Source organism: Balaenoptera ricei, chromosome 13, assembly GCF_028023285.1.
Source record: "Balaenoptera ricei isolate mBalRic1 chromosome 13, mBalRic1.hap2, whole genome shotgun sequence".
Classification (NCBI taxonomy): Eukaryota; Metazoa; Chordata; class Mammalia; order Artiodactyla; family Balaenopteridae; genus Balaenoptera; species Balaenoptera ricei.
The window spans coordinates 9,746,995-9,759,762 of NC_082651.1; the positions used below are offsets into that span (position 1 = coordinate 9,746,995).

The following is a 12,768-nucleotide window of genomic DNA, read 5'->3' on the forward strand; positions in this document are numbered from 1 at the left end:
GCAGTGCCACCAAAATAAAATAAAATAAAAGTAATGTACAGTTTTTAAATGTTAAGAAATAACCATCCAGGTGGTACATGAATGTACAGTGACATGAAAAAGTATCCATGAAGCAACATGATGGGACGTGTGTCTCTGGAGCTCCCTGTGGTGGCCGGGGTGTGCACAGCGCCTGACGTGTTGAGGGCACGCAGGAATCACGTGTTGAATTGCTGGGAATGAAGGACTCCAGTAAGAGGTGCCGCTCAATCTCTGTCCACTACTACCTGCATCAGGGGTCCTCTATTCCTAGAGCATCTACCAGATAACAGCAGCTTGCGCTTGCCTTTCAGCTAACTTCTGTCATACTGCTTTGTTTCTTTATTTTCCAGGCAAAACAAAGTGTTGATATGCAAAGGTTTTCACCTCTGGTCAAGACCTTTCTGCTCTCATCTCTAATGGGTCAAGTGCTTCTCTCCCCAGTTCCTGGGCCGTGACATTCACCACTGTCTACACACAGTCAGAAGAAATCCTCCAGCCCTGATAAGGCCTTGGCCTGCCTGCCTCTCCATGTAGACCTCAGCAGCGTGTCCCAGGACCCGGCCATCGAGGGAACTCCGACTTACATTGTACACTCTGCCATCTTCCGTTGTGTAGATCCGTGGAAACAGGCCGTCTGCATACCGGGAAGCCACAAGTCTCCCCAGAGACGTCACATAATCTGCATGTTTATAAAGAAAAGCAGTCAAAATGGTACATAATCAACACTTATTTTATTTCAAAATGTTTTTCTCTGACATCAGATTATATCCCCAGGGACACCAAAAATCCGTGATGCTTAGTATTCTGTTCTAGATAATGAAGTATTTCTAGGTGCTATGATAAATGTGACTGTTTATGACATGTGAAATCCTGTAATGCATGAATGAAAGGGGAGGAAGAACAGGGTTTGTTTCTTGGTCTCCTGGTTCTTTTGTCCAGAATGATTAAGGCAGAGGTCAAAAAGATGACATAGAAACTGTGTTTAATTCTGGAAATCTTTTATTCAGGACTTGGGCTTAGTTTTCAGAATTTTAAAAATTAAACTTAGATATTATCTACTGTTCTCTCGAGTGGGGATTCGTGAATAAATGAGTGAGTTGAAGCAAGTAGGGAATAGAGTCAGAACACTCATACAGGATGTCAAGACCACTTTCTTCTCAGAGCATATGCTCAGCTGTTCAACATCCATCCCATAAACACTCATTGAGCACCCGCTATGTGCTAGACACAGTGCTTACAGAATGGGAGTACAGTGCTTCCTGAAACATATGTTTACTCCTTCGCAGAACTAACAGAAGGTTTCAAGGACTAATTATGACTTGGCAGGACAGAGATGAGGTAAGGCTTCATGGAGCTGTTTTATTGTGATAATTATTTTATTGTTGTTGTTATTGTTAGTATTATTAAGTCCCAAAGGTGGTAGAGAAAGTGGTGGTACTCTTTGATCCAACACTTCCTTTCCTTTGCCTTTCTAGGGAGGCAGGATCACAGCCTACTTGGGAAAGGCAGAAGGGGCAAGGCTGAATTTTAGAGACCAGGTTTGGTCCCAAATCACCAGGAATGATAAAATTCACAAGTCTTTAAGTTCAATGTCCATAATAGTAAAGAGCAAAGAATGGATACTTGAATCCCATCAGCAATAACCTCACTCAATAAATCTCTCAATCTTTAAAATCTTCATTTCTAAGATTTCAACATCTTGACTGACATTTACAGAGCAGCTTCAAATCACCAGTAGCATTCTCTCTTTACCTAAGACATTTTTCTGGAGTCAGGAGAGAGGGCTATTTTCTGAGAACTGAAGAAGATGAATCTACATAAGGCTCCATAGCTGTATTGCCAATTAAAATTAAAGCATTGTGAATTCCCCATCCAATAATGGTGAAGTAGATTTTATTGGCTAACTCTCACACAGAAAAAAATTATAAGCCCTGGGCAAAATATTAAAATAGCTACTTGAAGGCACCAGAGAGCAATCAAGAACAGGCAGAAAGTAGCATTAATCCTTGAAAAAAGGAAACTGGTGAGATTTGCATTTATTTAATAAGGGAGGCAGAGTTTGGAGTCTGAGTCCAACCAAGTTAACTGCTTGCTAGAATACGAATCAGCTCTCCACTCATCAACTGGTAAGTGGATAAACAAACTGTGGAATATCCATACAATTCATCTCCTGATTTTATTTGGCCATAAAATGAATAAAGTTCTGGTACATGCTACAACATGGATGAATCTTAAAAACATCACATTAAGTAAAAGATGTCAGGGACTTCCCTGGTGGCACAGTGGTTAAGAATCCGCCTGCCAATGCAGGGGACACGGGTTCGAGCCCTGGTCCGGGAAGATCCCCCATGCCACGGAGCAACTAAGCCCGTGCACCACAACGACTGAGCCTGCAAGCCACAATTACTGAGCCCATGTGCCACAACTACTGAAGCCCACGCACCTAGAGCTCATGCTCCGCAACAAGAGAAGCCACCGTAATGAGACCACACACCGCAACGAAGAGTAGCCCCCACTCGCCACAACTAGAGAAAGCCCACGCGCAGCAACGAAGACCCAACTCAGCCAAAAATTAATTAATTAATTAATTATTTTTTAAAAAGTGAAAGATGTCAGTCACAAAACACCACATATTATATGACTCCATTTATATAAAATGTCCAGAACAAGAAAATCTATAGCAACAGAAAGTAGACTGCTTTGGGCTGGGGCCTGATGGGCAGGGTGCATAGCTAAGAAGTACACGGTTTCTTTCTGCGGTGATGAAAATGTTCTAAAGTTGACTGTGATGATGGTTGCACATATCTGTAAATATTGAATTGCACACTTTGAATGGGTGAATCGTATAGTATGTGAATTACATCTCAATAAAGCTGTTATTTTTTAAAAAGCAGATATGAGAATCTAGCTGTTTTCTATTGGGACAAATATTAAAGGGATTTGCAAAAATATGAAACAGTGCCACTCTTCTCACTACCATTTTTATTTTAAAAAACATATTTTTCTTAAAAATGTTATGTTAACATATAATGGGTTTGTTACTTTTAAATGAATTAATAAATATTTTTAAGGGTTTTAGTTTTAACTTCCAATATGATAAATATCAACAGATGTAAAATGCATAAATTCTTGTAAGAGATTAAAAATGAGGACATGATATGAAAGTGTATAAAGGAGATGTAATGAACTGAATAAAGAAACATTAGGGTAAAAACATTTACATACTAATATAGGTAATCAATTCTAATGACAGTGGATTTCTCATCAGAAATCACAGAGGCCAGAAGGAAGTGGCACAATGTCTTTTAAGTGCTAAAAGAAAAGAACTGTCAACCCCAAATCTTGTATCTGGTGGAATTATTCTTCAGGAATGAAGGAGAAATAAAGATATTGTCAGACAAAGAAAAAAAAATGTTGCCAGCAGAGCTATTCTTACAGAATAAATAAAGGAAGTTCTATAAACAGGAAGGAGATGATAAAAGAAAGAACCCTGAAACATCAGGAAGGAAGAACACAGTAAGCATAAATATGGGTAAATAAAACAGACTTTCTCTTCTTGAATTTTCTAAATTGCTTGATGGTTGAATCAAAAAGTATAGTACAGCCTAATGTGATTCTCAATGTATGAAGAAAAATAATAAAGCATATTATAAATGAGGAGATTAAAGGCACATAAAGGGAAATAGTTACCATTCTTCATTCAAACTGATAAAATGCTGACACCAGTAGACTTTGATAAGTTACATATTTATAATGTAATACCTAGCACAACCACTAAAAGAGCTGTGTGAAGAGATACACTCAAAAAATACTATAGATAAATTTTTTAAGATTCTGAAAAATGTTTAAGTAACCCAAAGATAGGCAAGAAAAAGAAATAAATGGAAAACAGAGGAAAAAAACAGAAAACAAAAAATAAAATGTCAGACAAACTCTAACATATAAATAATTACATTAAATATAATTGGTCTAGATACAACAATTAAAAGAGATTGGCAAAGAGGATTTAAAAACTGACCCAATAATAAAGTGTCTATAAAAACTTGCTTCAGATATAATGATATATAAGTTAAAAGTAAAAGGACAAAAAAGATAAGTCATGTAAATATTAAAAAAAAGAAAGCAGGATTGACCATATTAATGTAAAAAAAGTAAACTACAGAGCAAAGAATATTACTAAGGATAGAGGAGAACATTATATAATTATAAAAGTGTCAATCCACCAGGAAGACTTTGCAATTCTAAATGTACATGCACCAAACAATAGAGCTGCAAATATGTAAAGTAAAAACTGATAGAACTGAAAGTAGAAACAGACAAATCCACAATTATAGTTGAAGATTTCAATATCACTCCTGTCAACAATTGATGGAATAACTAAACAGAAAATCAGCAAGAATACTCAACAACACCATCATAAACAGGATCTAATTGGCATTTATTTTAAAAAATACTCCATACAACAGAAGAATACACATTCAAGTACCACAGAATATATACCAAGGTAAACCATATCCAGGGCTAGAAAACAAACCTCGAAAAATTTAAAAGAATTGAAACTGAGTATGTTCTCTGTCCACAGTGGAAACAAACTAGAAATCAATAACAAAAAGATAAGAGAAAAAATCTCCAAGCTCTTGGAAACTAAATAACATGCTTCTAAAAAAAAAAAAAAAAATCCTTGAATCAAAGAAGTCTCAACAGAAATAAAAAATACTTTCTTAACTGAAATGATATACAATGAAATGAATTGATAATGAAATGAAATGATAATACAACATATGAAAATGTGAGCAGTCTCAAAGAGAGAAATTTATAGCACTAAATCCTGACATAAGAAGAGCTGAAAAGCCCCAGATCAATAATCTAAAGCTCCCACCTGAAGAAACTAGAAAAAGAAGAGCAAAATAAAATCCAAAGCATGCAGAAGGAAATAATAAAGATCAAGGCAGAAATCAACGCAATTAAACAAAGAAAAATAGAGAAAATCAATTAAATTAAAAACTGGTATTTTAATAAGATCAATAAAATTGACAAACCCCTAGCAAGACTGACAAAGATAAAAAGATAGAAGACATGAATTACTGATACCAGGAATGAAACAGGGACTATCACTTAAAACCCTACAGACATCAAAAGAATAATGGAATACTACAAACAACTCTGCATACATAAATTAAACAACTTAGATGAAATGAATCAATTCCTCAAAAAATGAAAACTACCACAACTCACTCAATACAAAATAGATCATTTGAATAGTCCTATACCTTATTAAGGAAAGAAATTTGTAATTTAAAAACTTCTAGAAAAAGAAATCCCCAGGCTTGGATAGGTTCTCTGGATAATTCTACTGAACACAGAAAGAATTAAATTCTATACAATATTTTCCAGAAAATAGAAGATAAGGGAACATTTCCCAACTTATTTTATGAAGCCAGCATTACCCTGATACCAAAACCTGACAAAGGCAGTATAAAGGAAGAGAAACTACAGACCAATATCCTTCATGAATACAGATGCAAAACTCCTTAACACAAAATTAGCAAGTAGAATTCAGCAATATATAGTATAAAAAGAATTATACAACATGATGGAGTCATGTTTATTCCAGGATACAAGGCTGGTTCAATATTCAAAAATCAATATAATCAACCAAATTAACAGGCTAGGGAAGAAAAATCACATGAACCTTTCAACTGACACAGAAAAAGCATTTGACAAAATCTAACACCCATTCATGATAAAAACTCTCAGAAAATTAGAAATATAAGGGACCTTCCTTAACTTGATTTTTTTTTTAATCTACTGATAAACCTAACATCATACTTAATGGTTAAAGACTGAAAGCTTTCTCCTAAGATCTGAAATGAGGTAAGGATGTCTACTCTTACCACTTCTATTCAACATAATACTGCAAGTTCTAGCCATCATGACAAGACAAGGAAATAAAAGGCATATAGATCAGAAAGGAAGAATAAAAACCTTCCCTATTTGGAGGTGACATGATGGTCTACCTAGAAATCCCAAGGAATCAACAACAACCAAAGAAAACCTCGTAGAACTAATATGCGAGTTCAATAAGGTCACTGGATAGAAGATCAACATTAAAAAATCAACCATATTTCTACATACTAGCAATGAACATGCGGAAACCAAAATTAAAAATACAGTTTCATTTATAATTGCTCAGAAAAATGAAATACACAGTAAATCTAACAAAACATGTCCAATACGTGTACACTGAAAATTACAAGACAGGTGATGAAGGAAATCAAAGATGTAAATAAATGAAGAGATACTCCATATTCATGGACTGAAAGACTCAACATAGTAAAGATGCCAATTCTCCTTAAATTGATATACTGGTTTAACGCAATTCCTATCAAAATCCCAGTAATATTTTTGTAGACAGACATGGTTATTCTAAAATTTATACGGAAAGGCAAAGAAAATAGAGTAGTAGTTAAGACAATTGTGAAAAAAGAATAAAGAGGGAGGAATCAGTCTACCCAATGTCAAGACATTATATAATTATAGTAATCAAGAGTATGGGGTTTGGTGGAGAGACAGACACACAGATAAATAGAACAAAAGAGAGGACCCAGAAATAGCCCCATATAAGTACAACCAGGTAATTTTTAACAAAGATAGAAAAGCAATTCAAAAGAGAAAGGATAGTCTCTTCAATAAAAGGTGCTGGAGAAATTGGATAGGCATAGTCGAAAAAAATCAACCTTATACAAAAAATAAATTAATCACAGGCTAAATGTAGGGTGTAAAATCATAAAAGTTTCAGGAAGAAAAGGGGGGAGAAAAACTCTGAGACTTAGCAAGGTCTATACAAGAAAAAAAATAAATTGGATCTCATCACCTGTGCACTGAGAAACTCTGTTAAAAGCATGAAAAAAGAAGTTACAGACTAGGAGAATATATCTGTGAAACACGTATGTGACAAAGGACTTCTGTCTAGAATACATAATGAACATTTAAGACACCAATCTAATTAGAAAATAATCAAAAGACATGAAGAAACATTTATTTTGCCAAAGATGATATATAGCAAATAAGCACATGAAAAGGTATTCAACAAAACTAGACATTAGGGAAATACAGATTGAAACCATGATGAAATATCACTACACAACTGTTAAAACAGCTAAAATTTTTAAATGGTGACAATACCAAATGCTGATATGATGTGGAAAAACTGGATCCCTCATATATTACTGATGTGAATAGTACAACAACTCTGGAAAACAGTTTGGCAAGTTTCTTAACAAAACAAAATAAAAACAAAACATACACTTAACATACCACCTAGCAATTGCATTCCTGGGCATTTATCCCAGAGAAGTGAACATTTATGTTCACATAAAACCTGTAAACAATTACTCATAGCAGCTTTACTTGTAATATCCCCAAACTGGAAACAACCTAGATGTCTTTTAATGGGTGAATGGTTAAACAAACAGTGGTACATCCATACCATGGAATACTACTCTGTAATAAAAAGAAACAAACTATTGATACATGCAACAACTTGCGTGAACCTCAAAGAAATAATACCAAGTGAAAAAACTGCCAATCCCAAAAGGTCATGCACTGTATGATTCCATATATACAAACAGTCTCTAAATGAGACAATTATAGATGTAGAAAACAGACTGGTGGTTGCCAGGAGTTAAGGATTTTGGGAGATAGAGTATCTGTATGCCTATAAAGGGGTACCACAAGGGAGATCTTTGTGGTGATAAACAGTTCTGTATCTTGATTGTGGTGGTGGTTACACAAATCTAAACAGGAAATAAAATTACATAGAATTAGTCACACACAGTGTATCAATGTCAAATTCCTGGATTTGGTATTATACTATGATTTTATAAGACATAACCAGTGGGAGAATTGGATGAAGGGTATGTGGGATCTGTCTATATTATCTTTGCAACTTCCTGTGAATATATCACTTCAGAATTTAAAAAATGTCAATCAATCACTCAATCATCCAAAAAAAGAGAAAAAAAATAAAGACAATATCAGATGAACAAAAACTGAGAAAAATCTGTCACCAGCAGACCAGCACTACAAGAAATACTTAAAAAGAAATTCTTTAGGAAAAAACACCAGATGGAATTTCAAATCTTACAGGAAGGATGAATATTATAAACAGTAAATATGTGGATTTTAAGATGCTATTTTTTCCCACTCAATTTCTTTAAAAGACAAATGACTTTTTAAAGCAATAATTATAACACTGGATTGTGAGGTTTATGATATATGTAAAAATAAAATATATTAAAACAATAACACCAAGGACAGGTGTGGGGGATAAGTGGAGCTATACTATTATAAGATTCTTACATTTTACATGAAGTAGTGCAAAGCTAACTTTTACCAGACCATGACAAGTTAAGGATATAATCACTAGAGCAACCACTGAAAATGCAGTGCAAAAAGGTATACCTTGGGCTTCCCTGGTGGTGCAGTGGTTAAGAATCCTCCTGCCAATGCAGGGGACACGGGTTCAAGCCCAGTCTGGGAAGATCCCATAGGCCGCGGAGCAACTAAGCCTGCGCGCCACAACTACTGAGCCTGCGCTGCGTTCTAGAGCCCACGAGCCACAACTACTGAGCCTGTGTGCCACAACTACTGAAGCCTGTGTGCCTAGAGCCAATGCTCCACAAGAGAAGCCACCGCAATGAGAAGCCCGCACACCACAACGAAGACCCAACACAGCCAAAAATAAAAAAATTTAAAAAAAAAAAACTTTATTTTTAAAAAAATGGTGTACCTTAAAATCCTATTGGAATTCAAATGGAAAATAAAAATGGAATTAAATGAAATACAAAAATATTCAATGTACCCAAAAGAGGGCAGGAAAGGAGAAACAGAGGGGAAAGAAAGTGATGGGACAAATGGAAAACAAACAGAGAAATGGTAAACCTAAATCTAACTAAGTCAATTACTACATTAAATGTAGACACCCAAACTACAATTAAAAGACAGATTATGAGACTGGGTTAAAGGGGCACTCTTTAAAGACAGAGAGTACAGATAATTTGAAAGTGAAGAGTCTAAACATATATGCCATGTAAAAATGAAGCACAAGGAAGCTGTAGTGGCTATATTAATATTAGACAAAGTAAATGTCAAAACAAGGACTACCATGTGATATAAAGATGGACATTTCAAAATTATTAAAATTTTCCAATTCATCAGAGAGATATGAAAATCTTAAATGTGTATGCATTTAGAGCTTCAAACTACACGCACAAAACTGACAGAACTAAAGAGAGAAATGGACAAATGCACTAGAAAAAAAAAAACACTGAAGACATAGAACATCTCTACAATACTATCAAGCATCTTGACCTAATTAACCTTTATAGATACCACCTAACAACTGCAGAATACACATTCTTTTCAAGCATGTATGAAATGTGCAGCAAGATACACGCTGGGCCATAAGTTAAATGTCAGTCAATTTCAAAGACTAATAGATGTTCTCTGACCTCAATAGAAGTGAATTAGAAATCCAACTACAAAAAAGATATCTTTAAAAGTCCTAACATATTTTGAGAAGAGAAGAAAGATTTAAAATCAATTATCTACGTTTCCACCTTAAAATAGAAAAAGAAATGCAAGTTAAACTCAAAGTAAGTAGAAGGAAATAAATAATAAAGATCAAAGCAGATATCAATGAAATAGAAAACAAGGGATAGAAAAAAAAGTCAACAAACCCAAAATTTGATTCTTTTAAAACAGGTATGATATACCCCTAACAAGACTTATCAAGAAAAGTGAGAGAAAACACAAATTATCAATATCAAGAACGAAAGAGGGAACATCACTACTGATTCTACAGGTATTTAAAAAATGTTAAGGGAATATTTTGAACAATGTTTTGCCAATATATTAGAAAACATTCATGAAAGGGACAAATTTCTTGAAAAACACAACTTTCCAAAACTGACATGATGAAACAGAAAACCTGAATAGTTCTACGTCAATTACAGAAATTGAATTTCTTATGAAACTTTTCTTACAAACTCCAGGCTCAGATAAGTTTCGCTGGTGAGTTCTATCAAACATTTAAAGTTGAAATAGTACTAATCATATACAAACACCACCAGAACATAGAGGAGAAGGGAATACTTCCAAATCATTTTATGAGGTCACATAATCCTGATGCCAAAACCTAACAAGGACATGAAAAGAAAATTACGGAGCAATATCCTTCAAGATCTTAAATGGAAAAATCCTTGACAAAATATAAAGAATTGCTATTTTGCTAATATTAATGACTGAATTATAATTATTTGAAACATGAGATAGAACTGCTTTCAGTTTGTTTCTTTATACAGGAATCCCACAGACCCTGACTCTGGCAGACTCCCCCACATCTAAAAGGTATTTAGATGGCACAGAGTCTGCTGTACTAGCCTTTGTGGAAAGATAAATAAGAAAGCACAGCTTGAGCCCTGAAGAGCAAGGCCTTGCCGTTAGGATGGGCCCCCAGATCAGTCTGTAACACCCACATCCCCTAGATCTTCCTTATTACCAGCATGGAACAAAGCTGTCAAGGGAACTGGTGAAAAATGTGAAAAACACAGTGTTAATGGCTGCTCAAAAAATATGTTTAATTGATTAATTAATTGACAAATTCAGAATAAAATCCTAGTAATGAAAATTGCCCTGATTGAAGGAGTGTTTCCCTCAGGTGGGGTGTTACTGAAATGTGGGCCAGCACAGTCCCAATGGGTGGGCAATCACACACTGTAAGACACTCAGTACCCCTGGTCCCCAGGCCCTACATTTCAGTAGCGACTCAAGTCAACATGTCATTTAAAAAAAAAAAAACCCTCACACATTTCCATACTCCCTGTTGGAGGGCGGTACTCCTGGGAGTTGAAAACTAACATTCTAACCAAGACATTTAAGAAAATACTGGACCATTAACAGGCAGGTCACAACAGGAAAATAGCACGTTCTCCCTGAAACCACACACAGCTATTGTTCTAATCAATAGCCTCCAAAAGGGTTTGCATATGCCAGGGGGTGAGCAAGACATCTGCGGGGTACAAGGGGTATAACTCCTATTTATTTTTTATTTCATCTTTCAAAGAAGAAAGAATGAAATTAAGCATTATAAATATTTAATATGTGGACTGATGATTGTACATCTAAATAACATACTGATACATATATTGGGGGTCTGTGCGCAAACCTTTTTTACCTGTAAGGATGTGAGATCAAAATAAACTCAGAGACCTGTGCTTTTGAGGGACCTTCAGAACTGATGCGACCTCCTCAAAGGCTAAAGGGAGACGTGCTGGTTGGGTTTTCCAGCCAGTGTTGCTTTCTGAGTATTATACCTTCACAATGTGGAAATCCAATCTGTGACAAAATCTGTTTCAAGGTCAATTTGTTGCTCTTAAGCCCATGCAGTTGAAGCCATTCCTCAGAAGAGATGAGACTCTGCTTGGCCGAGTCTGTTCTGGTGTTGCTCAGTCCCTCTTGCCGCCGCAGCTGCTGCTCAGAGATGGCGGAAGGTGAGCCTGGGACCTCCATCTCTGAGCTAGGATCTAAGTCATAGGGACCTCCTGTAAGGGCAATTGTCAACATCAGACTTCCCGAAAACTTGGAAACAATCTAACATCAACCAAGGATTGGTTTAGTGTAAATTACAGTGCAACCATTCAGTGGAATTCTATCAGGTAAAAATTATAATACAAACTATATATTTGTTGGCAAAGAAGATAATCTACATGTATGGCTAAAAGGTATCCATAAAACTCAACATCTATGGGCTTCCCTGGTGGCGCAGTGGTTGAGAATCTGCCTGCCAATGCAGGGGACACGGGTTCGAGCCCTGGTCTGGGAGGATCCCACATGCCGCGGAGCAACTGGGCCCGTGAGCCACAATTACTGAGCCTGCGCGTCTGGAGCCTGTGCTCCGCAAAGGGAGAGGCCGTGATAGTGAGAGGCCCGCGCACCGCGATGAAGAGTGGCTCCCACTTGCTACAACTAGAGAAAGCCCTCGCACAGAAACGAAGACCCAACACAGCCATAAATAAATAAATAAAATGCAGTAATTTAGCTGTATATCCCCAGTGGGATATAGCCTAATGACAAAAAGAAGTGAAAATAAAACTTAAAAAAAAAAAAAAACTCAACATCTACATGCGTATACCCACAGACACTCAGAAAAACATCTAGAAAGATATATGCCAATTTTTACAGTAGTTTTCTCTGTGTGGTGGAAGCATGTGTAGTCTTCGCCTTTTCTATACTGTTTAAACTTTTACACTACTTAAACATTTCTAAAACAAGATTTACTTTTATAATCAGAAAAATACAAAACTCTTCCATTTTGGAAAATAAACATTCGTTCCTGAACCTTCATGATACATCAGTATTCCAGTTATAATCACACCTGACCTTTCTCTTCCAAAGAGGATAAAGAGGATAAAACGCTGAAAGGAAACAAACCTTTTCTCAGGTGGAGTGGCTAACTGGGAGCTAGGGACATGGGGGGAACCAGACAGAGGCTCAGCCCTGATAGAATACAGGGACTCACCTTCCCATGTTTCATTCTCTGGGACTTCACTCGAAAGTTGTACTTAAACGTTCTGGCTCATGTAGCCAGCTGTTCTGAGACCAACCAGACTCAATGCAATATACAATACACTGAACTGATCTAGACCTGCCTAAACATAGCTGGTGTACACACAGGGAAGGAGGAGC

General features: G+C 36.1%; 1 protein-coding gene across 1 annotated transcript in view; it reads right to left on the minus strand.

Moving 5' to 3' along the window:
* The window catches only part of VWA3B (von Willebrand factor A domain containing 3B), a 210,705-nt gene that overhangs the window by 194,343 nt on the left and 3,594 nt on the right, over positions 1 to 12,768 (minus strand). Inside the window, exons 2-3 of the mRNA XM_059942767.1 lie at positions 11,397 to 11,624; positions 606 to 700 (exon numbers count right to left, since the gene is read on the minus strand). Of these exons, the coding sequence (XP_059798750.1) occupies positions 606 to 700; positions 11,397 to 11,592 (291 nt within the window). The 5' untranslated portion in view covers positions 11,593 to 11,624. The remainder of the gene's footprint in view (positions 1 to 605; positions 701 to 11,396; positions 11,625 to 12,768) is intronic.